We start from the raw sequence: 27,520 nt of genomic DNA on the forward strand, positions 1-27,520 counted from the left end.
GGAGGGGGCGCCGGGGCCCTGCGGATGGAGGCGCGGGCTGCGCGGCGCGCTCATTCCGCGCGGGCGTTGCTGGCAGGGGGAGGCGCAGTCACTGGCCCGGCATCCGGGCCGGGACTCGGGGCGGCGGGCGGCTCTCGGGGCTGGGATGCGCCGGGGGCTCCGTGGCGGCGGCGTTGGCGGCGGCGTCGGCGGCGGCCGGGGGACGAGCTAGCGCCGCGGCGCGGGGAGCCAGTCGAGCCCGGCCGGCGAGCGGAGGCGGCGGGGCAGGCAGAGCGGCGGCCGCAGTCAGAGCCGGAGCCCGAGCGCCGCGCGCCCACCATGGCCGCCCAGGGCGAGCCCGGCTACCTGGCGGCGCAGTCGGACCCGGGCTCCAACAGCGAACGCAGCACTGACTCGCCCATGCCCGGCTCCGAGGACGACCTCGTCGCCGGGGCGCCCCTGCATAGCCCCGAGTGGAGCGAGGAGCGCTTCCGCGTGGACAGGAAGAAACTTGAGGCCATGTTACAAGGTAGGCATCCCCCGCGTTCTCGGACTCCGGGACTGAGTCCGCACTTCTTGCCGGACATCCCCGCCCCGCGCCCAGCTCCCCACTCCAGCCCATAGCCGACTTAGTTCCCCGGTCCCCTCCCCCGCGAAGCCGCAGGACACCCAAGGAGTGGAGACCTCGCGGGACTCTCCACCCTTCCACGCCTCTCATGTCTCCAGGCACCGGGAACCTTGTGATAACTTGACCCGCTTCAGAAAAGCCAAAGGCCGAGTTTGTACCGGCGCGCCCCGGTTGTGTTCTTGGATACTTCGGAGATGCCAACTTTAGTGCGGACACCCGGGCTGTGCCATCAGGACCCACTGGGACCTCACAGAGTCTGCGTGACTCTATCCCCACTCCCTGATAGCCTTGATTCTAGCTCTCTGTCCCTGTTTCTCCTCATGTCAGTATCCATCTCCTCCAGGGGAGGGGCCTTGTCTCGCTATTGGGAGACACTGCAGATGTCAGGGCTTAAGATAGGAGTTCCCGCCCCCCACCCTCCAACTCTGGAGTAAAAGGGGCCTGGATGGGGGTAAACGGCCAGAGCGTGGGGACTGTGTCAGGGCAATGCTGTTCGGTTAGAGGACACTCTGTGTTCATCTCCTGACAGGCTTATAGAACACATCTTGAGTTACACTCAGTTCATAAAAATCTTCCTGTACTATGAGTGTCTGTCTTATACAATTGTTTTTTCTTTCTTTTAATTCCCTAGTTTCTCTGGGACTTTCCCAGGCCCAACAGCTTTAGGACTGGAGGCAAATTCCGAGTTTTAATGGGAGGATTGGAGTTCTCAGAGTGAACGCTAAAATGTTCAAGGTCATTTTGGCCTTCCTTAAAAATGTTAATTACTAGCCTACCTGTAAGTCACCAGTGTGGTCATTTCCCTCATCCAGAAAAATATGATAGTTTGAATGACTGTCATTCTTAAAATTCTGTAGAGGACCAGGCATTAATTTGACTAAGGGTGTATGGTGGATTCATTCAGTAGCTAGTGTTCTTATATCTAGAGGATTGGAGCTTTCCAACTTTCTTGTATCTTTATGCATAACTTTGACTTTATTAGTCAATGCATTACAACATGGGAGCTATTTAGCCCTCCCTGGAAATGCAGTGGCTTTTAAAGACAATTAAGCAGGTTATTTTAAGAGAGAACAACATGTTTTCCAAGACAATAACTTGGTAGAAATAAATAGGAGTGTTTGGCTGGTGTTTTTGGATGAGCTATAAACTCATCTCCCTTGTTGCTTATTTTTATTGATAAACATCCCTAGTGCTTATCATGTCTCTCTTTCTCTCTTTTTTCCTCTTAAATTATATAATTTTCTAGGAGAGTTACTTCTGTGATAAACTATTCAAATAAGAATATCGTATAGTGGATTTAGAAATTAAATTATAGTGGATTTGGAAATTAAAGTTGTATTTCAGTAATCCATTTTAGTTTAATTTGTTCCATGGTTCTTTTTGCCTAGTTTCTGATTCTAAAACAAAATACTAAGTTTATTCAGAAAAATATTGTGAGATTGTTCCCTACATGAGTTTGGGCTGATGTGAAAGGTGGATTTTCTAATAATACTGTGTCTTCCTTACCTGTTTCATTTGTGGACACATAGATAGTGACAGCGATGTTAGTTTCTAGGCAGCCCTCTGACCTTTGGAAGTGGATTTCTTTTTTGAATTAATTTTCATTTAGAATAAAATGAAATATGGGTGATGCATTTCTTAAATTTGAAGGCTGTCCCCTTAGCTACTCTGACACGAGGTGGTTTAAAATTGCTTAAAGTTTCTTTCACAGCAAGTCCTAACAGAGCTAATGTTTCTTCAAGAATCTATGTATAATGAAATATTTACATTTCAGCCCCAAAGAATTCTTTAATGATTGAATTATAGGGCTTTGATTAACTTTCCAGAAATCACCAATAAGTGAATTATGCCTTCTGAGAAAGTAAATTTTGAATAGGTTTGGCCATAGAACGTGGGGCACAGTGTACCAAGGCATTTTGTGATACCTGCTTCCTAGTGTCAAATTATGTAGAACTACTGTGTTTGAAGGAGTGAGACTGATTTTCTGAACCAAAAATAATCCTGTGTCTCATTGTTTTAAACCATGGGATTATAGCGAGAGTGGGCCCTGGAATCACTCAGACCTAGATTCATATCCCACAGACCGTGGGACAGTTCCTGGGCCTCTCTCTGTCTCAGTTTGGCCATCTCTAAATGGGACTGATAATAGTATTTCTCTTAGGGTTTTGTGAGAATTAAAAGATATAATGCCTGCTAAGCTAAAACACTGTTTGACAAATAAGAGCCCAATATATATTTTAAATGCTTTTATTATTAATAAATATTACAGCATGGATTCAAAAGATTTTCAGTGCCATTACAATTTCTGACATATAGTGTATACTTAAATATTTGGAGAACCAAAAAATTTTGCAATTTCATATTGTGGAAGTAAAATAGAGTCCAAGATAGGAAGTTTGATAAGTCAACAAATATTCTAATATTGTTAGATATTCTAGGTGTAAAACTTTTTCCTTTGAAAAGTGCCAAGTAAGTAAAGTATTTGCCTGGTTGGATTTCTGATTATGTGAATCTGGTTTGCCATTTTTCTTTTCATAATTGCCTTAAAATATATGCAAATTTCCAATTTAAATCAGGATAAATAAGATTATCTGTCTTTAAGTCTACATAGTGCAAATTAGTGATTATAATGCTTGGAATTTGTTTCTAGAGAGACTGTCCTGGGGGTAAGTTAATCTTTAATCGGTTGCATTTTTATTAGTAGAGAATTTCTTCTACGCAATGGACCAAAAATTCAGCGAGGTTAAAATATGGGCAGTCGGGCACTGATCAAAGAAATGAAATACCATTCTCGGATGATCAATGAATCCCAAAAGAATTTGTATACATAAAAACCACCAGGCTGAAAATGTAGGGAAAAATTGGCTAGTTTTTCTCTTCTCTGCTCTGCTCTGCTCTTCTCTTCTCTTTCAGCCTTGCAGAATATCTGACATTTTTGTCTAAATGAAGATGATCAATTTTATTAGTCAATGATTTTATAAATGGGAATTATTTTCAAGTTTATTGAAGTTTATGGTCAACCTTGGAATGGATACCATGGACAGCACTGTTTAACATAAAGAAAAATTGTTTTTAATTTATTTAATACTGATTTTCAAAATTTAGATTTCATGCCTCATGTGAGATAATAGTATTGATTCATTTAATTCAATTAAATGTGACTTATGGTATGCAAAGAGGAGGAGAAGAATGGTATAGAAGAAAGTCTGGGGGAAAGTAGGAAATAAATAGGTCAGAAGAGTCAGAAATAGTCTTGGTATTTGCTAGAGACCTTGAGAGGCAAACATGGAATTTGTACATTTATATTTTTTCTTTCTCTCTCTCTCTTTTTGTATGTTTTACATCTTACTGTTACACTTTTCTTCTTAAGTTAAAAAACATACGTGCATGCCTACATACAATTTAGAAGGGGTGAAATCGGAGGGGAGACGAACCATGAGAGACTATGGACTCTGAGAAACAAACTGAGGGTTCTAGAGGGGAGGGGGGGTGGGGGGGTGTATTAAAGAGGGCACGTATTGAATGGAGCACTGGGTGTTATACGCAAACAATGAATCATGGAACACTACATCAAAAACTAATGATGTAATGTATGGTGATTAACATAACATAATGAAATAAAATTAAAAATAAAAGCGTAGGCATTTTCAAAGTTCTGAATCCCTTGTTTCATCATAGAAGGAAGTGTTACAAAAATAGGCCATTTCTTGGGAAACGGCCTATTTTTATGAATTAAGGTTGACATCTGGTGGGCTTTTAGGATATTGCTGTTAAAGACTTTGAAAACCATGTTGCATTTTTACAATGATAGGCACAACGAGGATCATTTACTTTTGCTTGCTTGAGTAGCAGAAGTAGCCACTAAAATAGGTTATCAACACATCATTGATTAAAAGTAAGAACAGTGATTATGTTATCTCTTTAATTCAGCAAGTGAAGTGAATCTTTAGTGAAGATGGTCTTATGTTTTAGATGTTTTATGGGAGAAATATAAAGCACAAATGGGGAGTACTGAAAGTGAAGATAAATAAGCTTGATATAGTTTTCTAGCTAATGTTCGATTAAGGCTAATATAATAGGAAGAAATCAAATAACTTTATGAAGCTTAGTGGTTAAAATCACAGGGCTCTGGGCCAGATGTGGATTCGAATCTTGATGCTATCTTCTAATAGGGAGCTTGGGAAAATTCATCGCCTGTGGCCCTCTTTCTGAAAGTGGATGTTGGGGCGCCTGGGTGGCTCAGTCACTTAAGCATCTGTCTCTTGATTTCGGCTCAAGTCATGATCTCAGGGTTGTCAGATTGAGCCCTGCAGTGGGCCCCATGCTGGGTGTGGAGCCTGCTTGGGATTCTCTCTGTCCCTCTGCCCGCCCCCCCATCAATCAGTCAACAAATAAATAAAATAAAAGGGAGTATTAATAGTTCTTGCATCCTGAGGTGCTTGTGATGATTAAGACAAAAATGATGTATATAAAGCATCACAGTGCTGGCCATATAGGAAGTGCTAAATAAATGAGTAATAACTATATGAATTATAAACCATAGTTCATAAAATGCACATTCTTACATTGCAAATGAAAATCAAGTATACTGGAAAATGAATTAAATGGTCTTATAGTATGATGTAATGCATGGTGATTAACATAACATATTAAAAAAAATAAATGCAGAATCTTTAGTTTGTCACTCAAAAAAAAATGGTCTTATGATAAATAAATATTCATAGCTATTTAAAGATTATTGGCCTTCCTGGCAGCTCACACACTGATGAGCATACTAGCTTCTTGTAAAGGTGGTTGAGTATATATTGAGTAAAGCTATATTAGACATGAGTGTGGAATTTCAGATTTTGCTCAGGATGAGAGGGCTTTACACCCTTGTTAGTTGTCCTTGCCTTGAGTATTTTTCATTCTTTGAAGGGTCCTGAGCCAATCACTTCTGATATTTTTACTAAAGACTAGTAGCAAAATCAGTGTCCTTTCTAGTTTTATGTTGCTTTGAACTTGTCATTCCTTGGTGTCTAGAAAGAGACTTTTTTCAAAGTCTGTGCCCAGGCTTACGTGTTCTGTTTGCTCACTTGTAAAATGGGGATGTTGTGAGCCCTGAATGAGACGATGCATGTGAAATGCTTAGCCCAGTGCCAGGCACAGGGTGCTTAGTGGATGTTAGCGTAGCAGTAGCTGTGTGCCACGTGATAGATAAAGATTTCAAAACACTAGAGAGCAAATGCTTGCCAGGTTTTTTTTTTTTTTTTTTTTTTTTTAAACTACATGTGAATCCCTTTTGTTTAGGGGAAGGAATGATTTATTTTTTAGAAGCCTTTCTCCAATCAGAAAGTTAGGACAATTGTGGTTGAGTCTGAGAGCAGAAGTGAAGGTTAAGATTGCTTTATAAACAATGAAAAAGTCCACCAGAGATTGTGTAGCTTGGCAGTAAAGAGCTCAGAAGCTGCTGTCAGACTGGCCTGGATTGGGTTCTTAACTTTGCCTCTTCTAAGGTCCTGTAAGGGTAAAACGAGATGGGCGTTATGTCCCTGCCCTCATGGGCAGTGAGTAAGCACTCTCAGTAAATGCATGTACTCTCAGTAAGTCTTATCTTTGCGAAGACTTGTGGGGTTTTGGTGAAGTTGATCATTGATAAGTTAAAACATAGAAAGGTTTGTCATATTGATGATTTTAATGGGCAGGAATGTATTTGGCTGTGACTAACAGAAAACCAAACACAGAGTGGCTTAAACAAGCCAGGGGTTTATTTTCCTCACCTAACACAAAATCTGGAGCGAAGAGGTCTATGCCCCAATATTTGCCCAGGGGCATCAAGGAGCCCAGTCACTACCCTCCTCACCTCTGCCATCCTCAGTCTGTGGGTTTTGGCCTCATTGTTACCGACTGGCTGTCTCTGCCTGGAGGTGCATCTGGGGTCTGTGCAGGGGAAAGGAGGAAACATTGTTTTCTATTCAAGATTTTGAGGAAGAATCTCTCTCCTGAAACTTCCATCTGTATTTCTTTGGCCATTCTTTGCTACAAGAGATTCTGGGATTGTAACTTCTTTTCTAGCTTCTCTAACATAAGTAGGCAAGGAAAAAAGGGAGGCACAATCATCCAACCCATAGTTTCCCCACAGTGGGTGAAGCGGAGGGAATTGTGACAAAAATTTCAAGTTGTGACTGGAGCAGAAGCTTACTTGTATTGGAGGCTGGTTGATAATCCCTAGAAATTTAGATTATTTGGTAATGTTATAGGTAGGTGGAATTTCTTCCTTGGCATAATCCAGGAATAAACTTAAATTCCAAAGACACAATATCCTTGATCATATAGAGCTGTTCTCATCCTGTTACTGCTTTTACAAACAGAACCTAGGCCCACTAAGTAATGTAATTGTCTTCTTCCTCCACTGTTTTCTCCATGTCAGGTTTTTTTTTTTTTTTAATTGAAAATTACACAACAATAAAAATGCCCATTTTCCCTTTATTACTCCAAGATATCTTTTCTCTTTTCCTTTTTCCTTCTTGCCTATCACCCATCTCAGATTGCTTTTAGAATTGACAGGTTCAATGTAGTTCATGCTTCTGTCCTTTTGGCTTTTTGTAGATTGGTTACTGCAGTACAATCTGGCCAAGAAAGCCAGAATTTGTTCAGAAGTTGAAGTCATTTTGGACGCAGTTTGACAGTCGAATTATCATCAGGTTTGTGCCATGCTTTGGTGTTTGAAATTGTCCAGAGTGCTGAGCTAATAAAATATACCAGTTGGCTCATTCTTAGTTTGTTCTAAAATGTATTTCTTAAAAAATGCATGGATAACAGTGACCATATATTTTTCTTTATGTAAAATGCTTAATAAACTATTGGGAATGAGACACAATTATAATGCTAATTTATAGTGGCTCTTGCTGTGCATGGGATGACCTTGGCAGGAAGCCCTTGCTATGCTGTAGAAGCATTTTGAATTTGATTTTTAATCCTTGTGGTACTAACACTTAGGGCAGTATCCAAAATACACAAACCATTAATAGAAACATTTTGTGGATACTATATATTTATAAATCCATTTCCTACCTACTAAGTTACTAATAACTGTAGGTGATGAAAACATTTATTTGTAACAAGTATTAAATCCCATTGGCATTTATGATGCTGGTATATCAAAAGGTAATGCTCACTTTGTAGATATAGTTACTCTGTTACAGTGAATTAGAGAAACCACACATTAGTCTGCATATTGAGTTTATCTGAAGCTTAATTGCATCACTTGTACAGGAAGATGCTCAAACATAGGATTTGAAAATTAGCCATTGCAATTTTTTTTCTCATTATGAAAGTAATATGAACTTCTTATAGAATACTTGAAAGTACAAACAGATATGAAAAGAAAAAAAAGTCATTCCTAATCTAGCAATAACCACTATTGTGTTTTGGGAATCTAGCAATAACCACTGATAGTATTTTGGGAATTATTTTCTGGGCTTTAAAAAATATGCCCACACATAATTTATTTTTACAACAGATACTGAGTTCCCACTGTATGTCAGGTACACTGTTAGTGTTAGGCTTTGGGGATGCAGACAAAACCAATAAAGATAAGATAGATATGGTTCTGTGTCTTGTGTCCCTTACATTCTAAACTGGGATCACACCCAGTTTTTCACTTACCACTGTGTTCTGAGTATTTTCCATCTCATTAAAGATTTTTGAAGAGCATGGTTTTAAATGGATATAAAATATCCACTTGACATGTCATACTTTGCTTAAACGTTAGACATCTTAAAACATTTTACAGGGCCAGGAGTGGAAAGAGCCTGATGTTTTTACTCAGACTGCCTGAGATTCAGATCCTGGGCAGGTTAAAAACTCCTGCCTGGGCAAGTAAATAACTTCTCTGCTCCTTAGTCTTTTTCTGTGTACAATGGGGATAAAAGTTTTGAGGATTAGAAATACTGTGTGTAAGCACCCACAAGTGCCAGATGTAGTGCATATACTCAAAAAAATGGCAGATGGTGAATATTAATACTGTTGTCCCAAACACTCTTGCCTAAAAACCTTGTTTGAATCCTTGAATATTCTCTTAGGATAAATTCTTATTAGTGAAATTTTTGGGCAAAGGGCATGGCCATTTTAAGACTCTTGTTAAAATTTGCACAATTGTTTTCCAGAAACTTTCACAGGTTAGGCAGAAGAGACAACAGATTTGCAGGATGTCTGCTCCTTGTGCCTGTGATCTTACAACTTGACTTGTTTGAGCTGGTAATTGTGAGAAATTCGGATGTAATTGAATCACCTATTCAGAGTTAAGAGTTCTGTAGGTTTCTTTCACTGAAAATTTTGAATGGTGTTTATTTTACCTGATTAACATGTCTGCAGATCAATAGTTCTTAAAATCTGTGTGCATAAAAATCACCTGGGAAGATTGTGCAGAAAGGCAAACTCTGGACTTCTGTTGGAGATTCTGATTGTTTAGGTTGGAGGATTGCAGTGGTGGTTGGAATGTGCACTGTGAAAAGAATCATATGTGACTCTAAGGTAGGCGATCCTAGCTAGGACTATACTTTGAGAAACGTTTGCTACATGGTTACATGATGATGGTCAAAATTAAAAAGATTCAGATCTTTTTCTTTCTTTTGATTTCTTTTGCCCTTGGAGCTAATACTTTCTCCATGTTAAACCATCTTGAAGTATTTTAGTCTAGGAGCATAATTCATAACTGGCACAGCATTGTTTAGAGTGTCTTGTGGTATGGGACTTGGGAAGAGCCCAAACCTGTATATTCCTGTAGGGGGTATATATTATCTTTATTATTGCACAGGAGGCTCAGAATAAATTTAATTTTCCTACAGATTCCATTAAGTTAGGTGTAATAGACACCTATTTAATCTATTATGAAATAATTTAAAAGGGCACATTTGTTGTTATAGAAATTTAAAAAGCAATATGAAGGAAACTTTTAAGAATAAAAACAATCATCAGTAATCTCACTATCCTGACAGCTATTTTCACTTTTCTGCTTTTAAATATAGTCTTGACATACAGTCCTTGACTATTTGCATAGAGTATTTTGTATTTAGTATTTTAATCTAATATAGTAACTGTTTTTGTATTTCTTTTTTTTTTTAAAAATATTTATTTATTTTAGAAAGAGAAAGAGAGAGAGACAGCTGGGGGGGAGGGGCAGAAGGAGCAGGAGAGAGAGTCTCAAGCAGACTTCCCACTGAGCACGGAGCCTGACGTGGGGCTCTATCTCACGACCCTGAGATCATGACCAGAGCCGAAACCAAGAGTCCGATGCTTAACCGACTGCATCACCCAGGCGCCCCTGTTTCTGTATTTCTAAGCAGTTTCAAAATTAAAATTTTATAGTTGAATAATAGTACATTTGGTGAAAAAATTTTTACGGTTATAGACTACGTTATAGTAAACATGAATTGTATTACTTTTTTTTTCTCTTTTGGAACTTTATTCTGAGGAAAAAAATTGAGGAATATGGTTACTGAAGAATGTTAGTGATTTTGAAAGCAGCAGCCGAGTTTAATTATTTGGATGAGACGTGGTTCTGGTGCTTTAGGCCTGTTTGGTCCTCTCCACCCCTCAGGCAGCAATCTGTGAGATACCAGTGCTGTGGGGATCTGTATTTTACAGACAGAAAGGCTATAAACCCTTTAAACGCAGGGCGTGGGTTTCTTTTTGGAATTCTTCATGAATCTAGACACTAGTTTTCTTCTTAAGGTTGTTGTAGAGTTGAAACTCTTACGCAGTGTGGAGATATACTAAATCTGGATCTAAGATACTAAACTGTACTCCAGAATAGGTTAGTGTTTCCCTGGTTCCCTGCTGAAATGCAGAGGAATGTGGTGGTAGGTACACAGTTGGATTAGAATTCTTGGTGAGATTGTACATGTTCTAAAGCTCTGCCTTCTACTAGCGTTGGTTAACTTTTCTGTTTTCTTCATGAAACAGGGATAATAAGATCTCTCTTCCAGGGCTGAAGTGAAGATTATATGATCATGAATGGACAGTTGGCTCACAATTGGTTCCCTGTACGTGGTCTGTATGTTTCACATTCATCTCCTCTTCCTCTCCAACATCTAGTCCAGTGCTGTGTTTATAGAATAAATTACCTATGGTGGAGCTGGATTAAAAACTGCCCATTTTGGGCTATGGACTTGGCACTGACCTCCTGGAATGGAGCTTTAAAGGTAGGGCATGTGCTTGGCCTTAAGAAATACCAACAGTTCTGCCTTCCATAAGTAAGGCATAGTAATTGTCCACATGTAAGGTGGTCTTTATTTTTAACCTAGGAGCTGTGTAGAATGTATACCATTAGTGATAGTATATTAGTGCAGAGTTTTGAATGAGGATATGCAAAATAATTCAAGTGAGGTTAATGTTGAATAATTTATATCTGTGTCTGATCTGGACCAGTTTTATAGATTGAAATTTGTCAAGGTTAGTATAATTATTTATTTAGTTATAGATACTGGATTATCTTTTTCTTGTAAGAATACATCTCCAGATACTTGTTTAAATGTGATTTTAAAGCATTTCAAGTAAGAGATTATCCAGTCTTGAAATAAGTGGTCTTTTATGTTAGTTTGCTCATTGCACTAGGATAGTCACTGACATATTTTTGGTTAGAAGGAAAGAAACCATTCCTCTCACAAGAGTGGGTAACCAGGAGTCAGGCGACTTGAGTTCATGATTCAGTCTTGCCATTGACATTGTACAAGTCGTTTAACCTCTCGGGGTTTTGGATTAGATTTCCCTAAAATCCTTTACAGTTTTAGTATTCTGAGTCTTTTGCACAGTATACAATAAAAGCCCAATAGTGCTTAGATTGTGGTGGTGGAAGCTGACTGAGTTTACATACATGAGTAGTTTGGGTAGGAATTTGGCTTTATGAGTACCACACACGAGCATTCACAACAAATGGGGGAGGAGGGTGGAATGAAGACAGTTGGAGTATCTTGGTTTGGAGGAGCAAGTACTCACAAGACAGCTGACTGTGAGCTCTGTTGACTTCTTGGCAGTCAGGTTTACAGTGTCCTGTGGGCTAGATGTTACCTAATTTAAGGCAGGCTTGCTTGCTTGCTTTTTTTCTTCTTTAATTTAAGGTTTTCTACAGTAATTATGCAGAGATGGCAGTGCTAACCATAGTTGAAACTTGTTGGTGTTGACTTAACTGTGTTAAATGAACAAAGGAGATCGTGTGCTTCCCCACGTAGCATCTTTTTGTCACATTTTCCTTCTTCTATATCATGTCCAGTTATCAAGCTTCATGTGCTAAGATTTAAAAAAAATTTTTTTTAAAGATTTTATTTATTTGACAGAGAGAGATAGCGAGAGCAGGAACACAGGGAGGGGGAGTGGGAGAGGGAGAAGCAGACTCCTGCCCAGCAGGGAGCCTGATGTGGGACTTGATCCCAGGGCCCTGGGATCATGACCTGAGCCGAAGGCAGACGCTTAACGACTGAGCCACCCAGGCGCCCCTCATATGCTAAGATTTAAACATGTCATATAAACCACTAGAAAAACATAATAGGGAAATGTAATAATGTTCATTAGAATAAAATTTCAATTGAAAAGATATCTGTATGTTCAAATTTTAAGTATTTTCAGAATTGTTTTAATTTCTTTTTCATTATTGAGAACTAACACACTGTTTATCTTGTACAGAAGACCACTAAAGCTTGTATCATGTGTTTTTTGAGTTGATCCCTTTATCATATTCTGAGCCTTAGAAGTACTTTTTAAGCAAAATCAATATTTTGGCAAGAAATTGTTATCTTTTAAATTGCTTGATTATAATGATATGATTTAAAAAGCCAGAAGAATGTTTATCTTGAGTGTTTCAGGAGTACTCCTATAAAGAAATGTTTATTTTAATCCAGGGGGAATGTTTTTCTTAATTATTTCTTAATATTGGTAAAGGAAACCCAAGCTTAACATAGATCTATAGAGTTTTTATTTTTTTATTTTTTTTACACAGGGATTTGTAATTTAGTAAAACATAGCTGGCAGTCATATTGTCACCTAAACAGAAAGCTTGCCTTCAAAAATATATTTACTGTCAGTGAATGGACATCTGAGATGCATTATCTATGAAAAGTGTATTTGACTACGTCAGAACATCTAGGCTTGAGTAACAAAATATTATAAAAGTGGATTTGAATTTGAAGGAAGTTCTGCATAAATGATTAGCTTTCACGCTTGTGAAAATTGTCTTTTATTATAAATCATTAGGAATAGTGAGGCCATCTGAAAAACCTGATGGGCAATTACTGTGTTTGAAAAAAATCATGAGGTCATGTTATGGGACTTCACAAGTGAATAAAGCTTTTTACTTGTAAGAGGAATACAGCCTAGTAGAAGAGAGGAAACCCACCTATACTCAATAGCAGGAAAGAAAGGGAGATCCCATGGAGTAAGGCCCTGCTTAAGTAATGTGCTTCTTAGCCTGGGGTTGCCTACTTCTGTCCCTCAAGACTAGGACTTACAACAGCTAGTTTATTTGGGAAATGCTCTCCAGAAGAGAAGGTGAGGGTATAAGGAGAGTCAAATGGGGAAGAAAAAGCCAAAGCCAATACAATGATGCATTATTCACTTGGTTACCTCTGAGGGTGACTGCTATTTCTGGTAGTCCTAGAGACTACATCCTTAAATCACCCATCTAAGGCACTAAAAGGAGAAGTATTTGTCTATAAGCTTCTATCTGTCTTTCAAGAGGATTGAGGGTTGCCCCATGAAGTTTGCCTTCTCTGCACTTCTGGGTTACATATGTGTGACACCTCTTGACCCAGAGCAGGAAGTAAGAAGTCTGTTTGGTATAAGCTTGAGATGAGGCACTGTTAGCACAAAATGGGTTGACACCTGCACATTTCATTAACTATAGCTTGACTGGAATCAGAGATGAAGTGTAGTGGAGGTGAGATAATGTATAATATGGTCTGTACAATACAAAAGCTTTATATACTTTAAATGCAAAAAAAATTCAGAAATAGGTAGAAGTGGATGTCATTACCCTTTGTTCTAAATCAAAGAGTAGTCTTTACTATAAATTTTTGATGACTGCTATTGTGTATGTTTTCATTGAGTTTGTTATAATGTGAGATGACAGAAATAAACTGGTCTTTGGTCAGAAAGATGGTGGAATAGAAAACCCCAGAACTCACTCCCCTCTAGAAACACTGACTTAATAATATACAGTCCAAAAAGCCCAGGCAAACTCAAAAGGAAGAACAGCTGCATTGAAATGGGTCAGAAAGGTGGTTTTATTTCATCTATATCAGCCCCTCCTGCAGGCCAGTAAAGCTGCTAATTAAAAGGAAAAGCCCAATATGCTGCTTGTGCCTTGGAAGGAAAAGATAATAGTAGAACATATATCCAGTGTTCCAGGGTTTTCTTGGAGTGGGGGACTACCTAAGGGGTTGGTTTATATTTTGTTGCTTGACTTTGAGTGCTGATGGGGAACTGATATACTTTGGATGCCTGGGGGCTGTTGAGAACAAAAGAGGGCTCAGCAGCCTGAGATAGTGCCAGAGAACCTGCAGTACTGTAGACAGACATCAGAGGGAGAAAGAGACTAACACCTCATGAAAAAGAAACTGGAAGACCTCTCTAACTGGAAAATTACACAAGCCCAGAGAACATGTGTCCTTGAGAGGCCCCCAAAATCTCTAGCCAGGCTGACTGATGGAAGTCTTCCAATATACAAAGCCAGTCTATAAAAACTGGGGGAGGTGGCTGCTTTTTTTTAAAATGTAAAAATCACAACAAAAAAATATGGCAAGTAACAAGGCATCCCAAACAGGGAAACATGGCTCAATCAAAAGAACAAAATAAATCTTCAGAAACTGAACCTAAGAAATGGAGATCTATGAATTAGCAGACAAAGAATTAAAAATAATTGTCTTAAAGAAACTCAGTGTGCTTCAGTAGCTTAATTGAAAAAAATTCAGTAGAGGGTATCAACATCAGACTTGATAAAGCAGAAGAAAGAATCAGTGAACTTAAAGACCGTTCATTTGAAATGATCAAATCAGAGAAATGAAAGGGAAAAAAAAAAAAGAAAAAATGTGAAAAAAGCCTAAGGGACTTATGGGACACTGTCAGATGGACCAATTTATACAATATGGGAGTCCTTGAAGAGAAGAGAGAGATGAGCAGAGTTTCTTTGAAGATACAATGGCAGGAAGCTTCCCATATAAGGAGGGAAATGAACATCCAAATTCAAGAAGCTTTAAAGATTCCAACTAGGATGAATCTAAAGAAGTTCACATTGAGACATATTATAGAAAACCAAGAAATGGACCCTCAATTCTATGGTCAACTAATCTTCCACAAAGCAGGAAAGAATATGCAATGGAAAAAAGACAGTCTCTTCAATAAATGGTGCTGGGAAAATTCGACAGCCACATGCAGAAGAATGAAACTGGACCATTCTCTAACACCATACACAAAGATAAACTCAAAATGGTTGAAAGACCTCAGTGTGAGACAGGAATCCATCAAAATCCTAGAGGAGAACACAGGCAGTAACCTCTTTGACCTTGGCTGTAGCAACTTCTTGAAAGACACGTCTCCAAAGGCAAGGGAAACAAAAGCAAAAATGAACTATTGGGACTTCATCAAGATAAAAAGCTTGTGCAGGCAAAGGAAACAGTCAACAAAACAAAAAGGCAACCCACGGAATGGGAGAAGATATTTGCAAATGACATAACAGCTAAAGGGCTGGTATCCAAGATCTATATAGAACTTATCAAGCTCAACACCCAAAACCCAACAAATACAGTCAAGAAATGGGCAGAAGACATGAACAGACACTTCTCCAAAGAAAACATCCAAATGGCCAACAGACACATGAAAAAATGCTCCACATCACTTGGCATAAGGGAAATACAAATCAAAACCACAATGAGGTACCACCTCACATTAGTTGGAATGGCTAAAATTAACAAGTCAGGAAACGACAGGTGTTGGTGAGGATGCAGAGAAAAAGGAACTTTTTTATGCTGTTGGTGGGAATGCAAGCTGGTACAGCCACTCTGGAAAACAGTATGGAGGTTCCTCAAGAAGTTAAAAATAGAGCTACCTTATGACCCAGCAATTGCACTACTAGGTATTTACCCAAAGGATACAAACATAGTGATCTGAAAGGGCACCTGCACCCCAATGTTTATAGCAGCAATGTCCACAATAGCCAAAATATGGAAAGGAGCCCAAATGTCTATTGACAGATGAATGGATAAAGAAGATGTGGTATGTATATGTATGTGTATATATATGAAATATTACCCAGCCATCAAAAAAATAAAATCTTACCATTTGCAAGAACATGGATCAAACTAGAGGGTATTATGCTAAGCGAAATAAGTCAATCAGAGAAAGACAATTATCATATGATTTCACTCATATGTGGAATTTAAGAAGCAAAACAGAGGATCATAGGGGAAGGGAGGGAAAAATAAGATGAAATCAGAGGGGGAGACAAACCATAAGAGACTCTTAACTCTAGGAAACAAACTGAGGGTTGCTGGAGGGGAGGTGAATGGGGGATGGGATAACTGGGTGATGGGCATTAGGGAGGGCACTTGATGTAATGAGCACTGGGTGTTGTATGCAACTGATGAATTACTAAATTCTACCTCTGAAACTAATAATACACTCTGTTAATTAATTGAATTTAAATAAAAAAAGACATTATAATCAAACTGTCAAACGTCAAGACAATCTTGAGAGCAGCAAGAGAAAAACAACTCATTATATACAAGGATGCTCCCGTATGATTATCCGCAGATTTCTCAGCAGAAACATTACAGAAGGGAGTGGGATAATATATACAAAGTGCTAAAAGAAAAAAAAAACTGTCAACCAAGAATACTGTATCTGGCAAAACTGTCCTTCAGAAATGAAGGAGAAATATAGGCCATCCTGGATAAATAAAAGCTAGATGTGCCTTATAAGAATTGTTAAATAGAGTCCTTCAAGTTGAAATGAAAGGACACTAGACAGTAGCACAAAGCATATATAAGTATAAAGCTCTCTGGTGAAAATACTTTGCTTGAAAGGCAGCAAGAGAGGAAAAGAGGGATGAAATATCTATACAGAAGTCAGTTGACAAAATGGCAATAGTAAGTCCTTCCCTGTCAGCAATTATTTTAAATATATAGAGTGGCTGAATGGATTAAAAAAAATGGCCAGCTATATGTTGTCTATAAGAGACTCACTTTAGATACAAAGAATACACAGGCTGAAAGTGAAAGGAAGGGAAAAGATACTTCATTGCAAATGGAAATGAAAAGAGAGTAGGGATGATACTTATATCAGACAAAATAAACTTTTAAATCAAAAACTGCTACAAGAGATGAAGAGGGTGATCATATAATGATAAAAGGCTCAGTTCACCAAGAAGATGTAACGGTTGTATGCACCTAATAGCAGAGCACCCAGTTTGGGAAGCAAACATTACATTGACAGAACTGAAGGGAGAAATGGACAGTAACACAATAATAGTGGGAGATTTCAACCCCCCCTTTCACTAAGGGGATAGGTCAACCAGACGGAAGGTTAGCAAGGGAACAGGACTTGAACCACATAATAGACCAATTGGAACACTTCACCCAATAATAGCAGAATACACATTTTTCTCAAGTGTACATGGAACATTCTCTAGGATCACATGTTAGGCCATAAAAGTATTCTTAACAAATTTAAGAAGATTGAAATCATACCAGGTATCTTTTCTGACCACAGTGGAATGAAACTAAAGATCTGTAGCAAAAAGGAAAACTGGAAGATTCACAAATATGTGAAAATTAAACAACACACTCCTGAACAGTCAATAGATCAAAGGAGAAAACACAGGGGAAATTAGAAAATATCTTAAGACAAATGAAAGGAAAAGATAAGCTGTGGGATACAGCAAAAGCAGTACTAAGAGGGAAGTTTATAGTGGTAAATGTGTATATTAAAAATGAACAGATTTCAAATTGACAGTCTAACAACTCAGAACTAGAAAAAGAACGAATTAAACCCAAATTTAGCAGAAGGAAGGAAATAGTAAATATTGGAAGCAGAAATCAATGAAATAGAGAATATAAAAATAACAAAAAAAATCAGTGTCATGAGGAGATGGTTCTTTGGAAAGATTAATGAAATTGAAAAGTTCTTAGCTGGACTATGAATAAAAGACTCAACAAAAATCTGAAATGAAAGAGGAGATTACAAGTGATGCCATGGAAATAAAAAAGATCATACAGGACAACTGTGAACAATTATAAGCCAAAAAATTGGATAATCTAGAAGAAATGGATGAATTTAGAAAAATATATGACCTACCAAGACTGAATCATGAAGAGATTAAAAAAAAAAAAAAATCTGAACAGAGCTATAAACTAGTAAGGAGATTGAATCAGCAATAAACTTCCAACAACGAAAAGTCTAGAACCGGATGGCTTCCCTGGAGCATGATACCAAACATTTAAAGAAGAATTGAATCCAGTTCTTCACCAGCTCTTCCTAAAATTTGAGGAGGATGGAACACTTCCAAACTCATGCTGTGATGCCCCTGATGCCAAAATCAAAGATACTATAAGAAAACTACAGACCAGTATTCCTAATGAATATTGATGCAAAGATCCTCAACAAAATATTAGGAAACTAAATTCAACAGCACATTAAAAGGATTATATAACATGTCCAAGTGAGATTTACATCTGGAATGCAGGAATGATTTAACATGTGAAAATCAATCCGTATTATATACCACATGAACAGAATGAAGGACAAAACCCACATGATCTCAAGTGGGTAGTAAAAAAACATTTGACAATATTCACCATCCTTTCATGCTTAAAATATTCAATAAACTGAGAATAGAATGAAATTACCTCAATGTAAGGAAGAGCAAATATGAAAAGCCACAGCTAACATCACTCAATGGTGAAAAACTGAAAGCTTTTCCTCTAAGGTCAGGATGCCCATTCTTACCACTTCTATTCAATAAGGTACTGAAAGTCCTAGCCAGAACAGTCAGGGAGAGAAAAAGAAATAAAAAGGCATCCAAATAGGAAAGGAAGAGGTAAAATTATTTCTGTTTGCAGATGGCATGATCTTGCATGTAGAAAACCCTCAAGATTCCACACACACACAAACTGTTAGAATAAACGAATTCAGCAAAGTTGTAGGAGACAGAATGAACACACAAAAGTAAATTGCATTTCTATACAATGACCAATCCAAAAATAAGAAAATAATCCCAAATACAATAGCACCAAAAATAATAAAATACTTAGGAAATAAACTTAACTGAGGAGGTGAAAGATATGCATACTGAGAGCTGCAAAACACTGATGAAAGACATTAAAGAAGACACAAATAAATGGAAAGAGATGTATATGGTTGGAAGACTTAGTATTGTTAAAATGCCCTACTACCCAAAGTGATCTACAGATTCACTGCAAGCGCTATCAGAATCTCAATGTCATGTTTTGCAGAAATAAAAAAAATTCTAAAATTCATGTGGAATCTTAAAGGCCCCAAGTAGTGAAATCAGTCTTGAGAAAGAACAGAATTGGAGGCCTCACACTTTCTGACTTCAAAATATATTGTAAAACTACAGTAATCAAACAGTATGGTACTGGCATAAAGACAGACAGACCAAAAGAACGCAACAGAGAACCCAGAAATAAACTTCCCTTATATGGTCAGAAGATATTTGACAAAGGTGCCAAGGCTACATGATGGGAAAGGAAAGTCTCTTCAACAAACAGTTTTAGAAAAACTGGAGATCCACAGGCAAAAGAATTGAGTTTGGACCCTTACCTTATACCATATACAAAAATTAGCTCAAAATGGTTCAAAGAACTAAATGTAAGACCTGAAACTATAAAACTCCTAGAAGAAACATAGGGGAAGGGTGTAATGTCACTGGATTTGTCAGTTATTTTTGGATATAGCACCAAAAGCATAGGTACCACAAGCAATAATAGACAAATGGTATGACATCAAAGTTGTAAAACTTACGTGCAGCAGAAGAAGCAATCAACAGAATGAAAAGGCAACCTACAGAACGGGAGAAAATATTTGTAAACTATCTGATAAGGGATTAATATCCATACTATAGAATTCCTACAACTCAGTAACAGAAAACAAATTAAAAAATTGATAAAGGTTTTGAATAGCCATTGCTCCAAAGAAGATACACAAATGACTAACAAACATGAAAAGATGCTCAACATCAAATAATCATTAAGATTTTTTCCATTGTCTTTTTTCCATTGGATATTTTTTCCTGATTTGTCAAAGTAGTGCTGGGAAAATTGGACAGCTACATATAGAAGAATGAAACTGGACCATTCTCTTACACCATACACAAAGATAAACTCAAAATGGATGAAAGACCTCAATGTGAGAAAGGAATCCATCAAAATCCTAGAGGAGAACATAGGCAGTAACCTCTTCGACATTGGCCACAGTAAACTTTTTTCAAGACACATCTCTAAAGGCAAGGGAAACAAAAGCAAAAATGAACTTTTGGGACTTCATCAAGGTAGAAAGCTTCTGCACAGTAAAGGAAACAGTCAACAAAACTAAGAGGCAACCCACAGAATGGGAGAAGATATTTGCAAATGACATTACAGATAAAGGGCTGGTATCCAAGATCTATAAAGAACTTCTCAAACTCAGCACAAAAGACAAATAACCCAGTCAAGAAATGAGCAGAGGACATGAACAGACATTTCTGCCAAGAAAACATCCAAATGGCCAGCAGACACATGAAAAAATGCTCCACATCACTCAGCATCAGGGAAATACAAACCAAAACCACAATGAGATACCACCTTACACCAGTTAGAATGGCCAAAATTAACAAAACAGGAAACAACAAATGTTGGCGAGGATGTGGAGAAAGGGGAACCCTCTTACACTGTTGGTGGGAATGCAAGGTAGTAAAGCCACTCTGGAAAACAGTATGGAGGTTCCTTAAGATGTTAAAAATTCAGCTACCCTATGACCCAGCAATTGCACTACTAGGTATTTACCCCAAAGACACAGATGTAGTGAAAAAAGGGGCACATACACCCCAATGTTCATAGCAACAATGGCCACAATAGCCAAACTGTGGAAGGAGCTGAGATGTCCTTCAACAGATGGATGGATAAAGAAGATGTGGTACATATATACAATGGAATATTATTCAACCTTCAGAAAGGATGAATACCCACCATTTGCATTGACGTGGATTGAACTGGAGGGGATTACGCTAAGTGAAGTAAGTCAAGCAGAGAAAGACAATTATCGTATGGTTTCACTCATATGTGGAACATAAGCAATAGCACAGAGGACCATAGGGGAAGGAAATGAAATCTGAAGGGGGAGAAATCAGAGAGGGAGATGAACCATGAGAGACTATGGACCCCGGGAAATGAACTGAGGTCTCAGAGGGGAGGGGGTTGGGGGGAGGGGTAACAGGGTGATGGGTATTAAGGAGGGCACATGTTGTGATGTGCACTGGGTGTTATATATAACTAATGAATCATTGAATACTATGTCAAAAACTAATGATGTACTATACCGTGGCTAACTGAACATAATAAAAAAAATAATAAAAAAAGTAAAACACTATTACTTAGTAAAAAAAAAAAAAATGCAATTACTATATGTTGGTTAATTGAATTTACATAAAAATAAAATAAAAAAAATAAAAAAAAAGAAAATGCAATTTAGAACCACAATGAAATATCAACTCACAGCCATTAGGCTAGCCATTATCCAAAAAAAATAGAAAATAACAAGTGTTGGCAAGGATGTGGAGAAATTCGAACCCTTGTGCACTGTTGGTGGGGATGTAAAACGGTGTAGCTGCTATGGATAATATGACGTTTCCTCGACAAATTAAAAATGGAGTTATATATGATCCAGCAGTCCTGCTTCTGGATATATATCCAAAAGAATTGAAAATATCCATCCAAAGAGATAGCTGCACCACTCATGTTCATTGGAGCATTATTCACAGTAGCCAAAAGATGGAAGCAACCTGAATGTACATCAGTCAATAAATGGAGAAAGAAAATGTGTGTACACACACACACACACGCACACACACACACACAATTGAATGTTATGCAGCCTTAAAAAGGAGAAAATCTTGTCATATGCTTCAACATGAATGATGAACCTTGAGAACATTACACTAAGAGAAAAGTAAAATAAACCAGTCACAGAAAGACAAATAACTGCATGATTCCACTTATATGAGGTATCTAAAATAGTCAAAACTCTTAGAAACAGAAAGTAGAGTGGTGGTACCAGGGGCTGGAGGAAATGGAAAAGAGAAGTCTTCTCAGTTATTACAAAGTTTCAGTTTTGCAAGATGAAGAGCTTCTAGAGATCTGTTGCACAACAGTGTGTGTAGAGTTAACACTATGGTACTGTTCACTTAAAAATGGTTAAGATGGGGGGGGTGGGAGGATGGGTTAGCCTGGTGATGGGTATTGAGGAGGGCACGTTCTGCATGGAGCACTGGGTGTTATGCACAAACAATGAATCATGGAACACTATATCTAAAACTAATGATGTAATGTATGGGGATTAACATAACAATAAAAAAATTAAAAAAAAAATAAAGACCTTAAAAAAAAATGGTTAAGATGGTAAATGTTATATATTTTTGACTAAAATGAAAACCAAAAGAGAAAAAAATCCTTTGTATTGTCCTCTGATTTTTTACCCGACAGGACAGATTTGCCCTAGGTAAACCTTTATGAATAGTCATGATCTTTTAAAAAGTTTAAAAGTTGTAAAAGAGAAAGAAAAAAGGCACTTGAAAAGTCATACTAGTTCTTTATCTTTGTTAATAGTTTAAAAAGGAGAGCACTTTCTGTATTTCATAAGGGTGAAAGCACTCATCCATTGAAACCTGAACCATGAGTATTTCCTTCTGAGAGATGCATAAAAATAAGTCAGCATGAAGGCAGAGTCCTGCATAACTGGAACCTTGTAATAGCATTTACATTTGGTGTTAACATGAACATACAGGAAACAGGATTCAGTTATTTTCAAGCTCTCAAATCCAAAATGTGCTGAGTAGATACTTCTTTTTAAAAATAAATACACAAAATGGATTTGTGTGACTTGAAGTTTAAAATAAATGTTCTTGCATTCCATAGTTAACAAATTGTAACAATATCACTTCCTCAAGTTCCCATATTTTTAAAGTGGACTATCCTGGTTTGGCTCGGCTACTAAGTTAAATTATTGCTGGCTTGCACATTCCTATTGGTTACACTATAATCTTTACCTCCATTGGAAAATATGCCCTATTTTCAGTGTTTATTTTAAGGTTCTGGGCTTGAAATATCTCTGTTTGGCAACAAAGCATTGATTTGTATGTGTGATCTGTGTTATATATCTAGAAAGAAAAGAAAGAGAAATGTGTTATGCTGTGTTACAAATACACATTCAGAAGTAGTATGAAAAACATTAGTGCAGTTATTTTCTTAATAATTGATAAGAATGGTTCTAGTTATATACATATGTACATATACATAATGTATATGCATACATATAATACATATACATATGTGTATATATGTTATATGTTATGGATTGATTGTGTCCACCCAAAATTCATATGTTGGAATTCTAACCCCCAGTATCTTAGAAAGTGACCTTGTTTGGAAATCAGGGTCTTTATGTAGGTAATCAAATTAAAGTGAAGTCATTAGGGTGGACTGTAATCCAGTGTGATGTGTACTATGAAAAAAGGGGAAATTTGGACACACACTCAATAGTAGAGGGAAGATATTGTGAAGAGCCTCAGGGAGAATGTGGCCATCCCTCATAGCTCTCAGAAGAAACCAACCTAGCAGCACCTTGATTTTGGACTTGCAGTCTCTAGAACTGGGGACAGTGAATTTCTGGTGTTTAAGTCACCCAGTTTGTGGTACTTAGCTACGGAAGTATTAACAAATTAACGCAATATATTTCTCTGTTGTACAAATCAGGATATACTCATTGAGCTGAAGTACATAGTCTTAAAACAGTTTAACATTTTTTACTTAGTATCTAATAAGCACTCTTAAGAAATTAAGGTTGGCTATGATAATGAAGCAGTTAGATTTGGAAAGTGGATCCAGGACTTCTGACCCTACTTTGCCGAAATATAAATCAGACCTTTTCTTATTCAAGGGTTTGAATTTGTGTAATTTTTAGCAGTGCCAGAGTCCACCAGGGACCTAACAGTTAAGAGAGGCAGAATCAGAAACAATTCTCATCCAGCACCAAAAAACAAAAACAAAAAATTCAAAACCAAAAACCAAAACAAAACCCTCAAAATTACACATATTAGAATTAAATTTTCTGGAGATTAGAAATAGATGTCTTCAAATGACCAGTTTTTCCACTGCCCCAAGCTGTAAGCTCCTTTTTATTGTGCTCATGTTTGTCTTTTTTTAAAAAAGATTTTATTTATTGGGACGCCTGGGTGGCCCAGTCGTTAAATGTCTGCCTTTGGCTCGTGTCATGATCTCAGGGTCTTGGGCTCGAGTCCCGCATCGGGCTCCCTGCTTGGCGGGGAGACTGCTTCTCCTTCTCCCACTCCCCCTGCTTGTGTTCCCTCTCTTGCTGTCTCTCTCTCGGTCAAATAAATAAATAAAATCTTAAAAAAAAAAAAAAGACTTTATTTGAGAGAGAGAGAGTGAGAGAGAGCATGAGAGGGGAGAGGGTCAGAGGGAGAAGCAGACTCCCTGCCGAGCAAGGAGCCCGAAGTGGGACTCCATCCCGGGACTCTGGGATTATGATCTGAGCCGAAGGCAGTTGCTTAACCACTGAGCCACCCAGGTGCCCGTATTGTGCTCATGTTATTATGAGCACAATATCAAAGGGGGACGCTTAAGTTCAGTGCTTGGAGAAGTGGAAGAAGAAGCATTCTCTCAACTGTCTGCCTCTACATTCCCTGGCATACCAGGTGTCCTGTGCCACAAACCAAGTTTGGGTTTACTACGTCCAGCTGATGCAGGAACAACACATCAGGGTTCCCAAAACCTCTGACTGGGAAAAATTGGAGATAGTGATTGAGAAGAAGAAAGCTATTTAAAATGTTAAGTATTTGGGTGAAAAAGTTCTATATCTACTTGAATTCTGTAGGCTAAGATAGTGAAGGCTGTTAAACTGGCTTGACCAATGATTTTCACAGTAATTTTTAATTAAAAAAAAACAAAAGAAACCGTATTATACAAAGCTGGCAGTCTTTAAATCTTGTTATTGGCTGTTTAAGTTGTCCAGTATTCCAGTAACTCAGAATATACCAAGGTATGTCATTTAAAAGGTCTTACATTGATGTTTAACGTAAGACTATAAAGTTTTTGGAATAATGAAGAATCCAAACCTTTTGGAAAAATTGACCTAGTTATTGGTAAAATTTTATTATCTATTCTAAACAGTGAATTTTATATTTAGAAAATAGCTAATCAAGGGATATTATTTGATTATGAATTTGAGAATTTTGTGACTGTTGATTTTGGGATAGAATTAGTCTGTTATAACTATGAATGCCTTTTCGAATACATATGCTTTTTGTGTTTCTATTATGACTATTTCCATTCTAACATTTTCAAACCCACAGTTTTTAGTTATGAAATAATTCAGTTAGTTCAGAGTAATTTTCTATTTTTGTTTTTAACATTTTAAACTGTGAAGTATAACACAGATACAACAAATGTAGCAGAAATGAATAATGAATTATTTACAACACTCAGGTCAAGAAAGAAAATACTGTCAACACCCTAGAGGCATTCTCTTCATGCCTATCCCTCACCTTTGAAGGTCACAGCTCTCCTCATTTCTATGGTAATAATTGTCTTAGTTTGCCATGTAGTTTACTATATATATATATATATATATATATATATATATATATGAATCCCTATATACCTTGCTGGGTTTTACCTTCTTTTAAACTTTATGTAATTATACGGTATAGAACCTGTTAGGTCTGGCTTTTCTCCCTCAAAATTGAAATCCATCCATATTGTATGTAAGTATAGTTTTCATTGCTGGATATTTTCTGTGGTATGAACATACCATAGTTTATCCTTTCCGCTCTGATAATCCTTGCCTTTTAACTGGAGCATTTAGTTTCATAAATATTTAATGTAATTATCGATATAGTTGGATTTAGATCTATAACTTTGTTATGTGTTTTTTGTTTGTCTCATCTGTTTTTATTTTAATCTTAATTTAATTTTGATAGATTTTTATGTTTTATTTTTTTATTTTTAAAGATTTTATTTATTTGAGAGAAAGTGCATGAGCGAGAGAGAGCAGGAGCAGGGAGGCAGCACAGGGAGAAGCAGGCTCCCCGCTGAGCAGGGAACCCGATGCGGGACTTGATCCCAGGACCCTGGGATCATGACTTGAGCCAAAGGCAGACGCTTAACCGACTGAGCCACCCAGGCGCCCCAGATTTTTATGTTTTATAGCAGTTGTAGATTCACAGCACAATTGAGCAGAGGGTAGAGAGATTTCTCCTGTATTCCCTGTCCGCATACATACATCATCATTATCGACATCTCCCGCCAGAGTAATAATCGGTTCCAGTTACTGAACCTGTATCGACACATTAGTCTCCCAAAGTCCATAGTTTACATTAGGGTTCACTCTTGGTGGTGTACATTCTGTGGGTTTGAACAAATACATACTGGCATATTCTTTGGTTTTTCCTATCCAGTCTTACTTTGGGTTAATTGATGATTTTTAAAATTTCCACCTATCTAGTAGCTTTTTAACAATAGCTTTTAAAAATTTTTTTTAAATGGTTGCTGTAGGATTATACTATACATCCTCAAGTTGTCACAACCTATTAATAATTATTATTATACTACCTTATGTAAAAAGAAAGCCCGTGCAACATAGAGGTTCATTTGCCCCCATCCTCCATCCTTTATGATGTGGTTTCCCTATGTGTTATGTCTACTTACATTATAAACCCCACAGTACAATGGTACAATTATTTGTTTGTTTAAGTTTTTATTTTTATTCCAGTTAACATATGGTGTTATATTAGTTTCAGGTATATAATACAGTGATTCAACAATTCCATATATCACCTGGTGCTCTTCATGACAGGCGCACCCCTTAATCCCCATTACTTATTTTACCCATCCCCCACCCCTGCCCCTCTGGTAACCATCAGTTTGTTCTCTACAGTTAGGAATCCTTTTCCTGAGGCACCTGGGTGGCTCAGTTTGTTGGGTATCTGCCTTCGGCTCAGGTCATGATCTCAGGGTCCTGGGACCAAGCCCCACAGGGAGCCTGCTTCTCCCTCTCCCTCTGCTATTTCTCCCACTTGTACTCTCTGGCTCTCTCTCTCTGTCAAATAAATAAATAAAATCTTTGAAAAAAAAAATAAAAAAAGAAGCTGTTTCCTGGTTTCTTTCTCTCTCTTTGCTTGTTTATTTTGTTTCTTAAATTCCATATATGAGTGAAATCATATGGTATTTGTCTTTCTCTGACTTTTTTTCACTTAGCATTTTACTCTCTAGATCCATCCTTGTCATTGCGAATGGCAAGATTTCATTCTTTTTTATGGCTGTGTAATACATCATCTTTAACCATTCATCAATCAGTGGACACTTGGGCTGCTTCCATATCTTGGCTATTATAAATAATCCTGCTGTAAACTTGGGGGTGTGTATCCCTTTGAATTAGTTTTTTGTATTCTTTGGGTAAATACCTAGTAGTGCAGTTGCTGGATTATAGTGGAGCTCTATTTTTAACTTTTTGAAGAACCTCCATACTGTTTTCCAGAGTGGCTGCACCAGTTTGTATTCCCACCAACAGTACAAGAGGGTTCTTTTTTCCCCACATCCTCGCCAACACCTGTTTCTTGTGTTGTTGATTTTAGCCATCCTGACTGGTGTGAGGTGA

At 37.7% G+C, this 27,520-nt stretch overlaps 1 protein-coding gene across 1 annotated transcript in view; it reads left to right on the top strand.

Annotated features, from left to right (window-relative positions):
- The first annotated feature begins 258 nt into the window (after nucleotides 1–258).
- Nucleotides 259–27,520, top strand: part of BICC1 (BicC family RNA binding protein 1) — a 272,977-nt gene continuing 245,715 nt past the window's right edge. The window contains exon 1 of the mRNA XM_032423991.1: nucleotides 259–508. Coding sequence (XP_032279882.1) covers nucleotides 319–508 — 190 coding nt within the window. The 5' untranslated portion in view covers nucleotides 259–318. The remainder of the gene's footprint in view (nucleotides 509–27,520) is intronic.

Source organism: Phoca vitulina, unplaced genomic scaffold (genome assembly GCF_004348235.1).
Source record: "Phoca vitulina isolate PV1807 unplaced genomic scaffold, GSC_HSeal_1.0 scaffold29, whole genome shotgun sequence".
Lineage (NCBI taxonomy): Eukaryota > Metazoa > Chordata > Mammalia > Carnivora > Phocidae > Phoca > Phoca vitulina.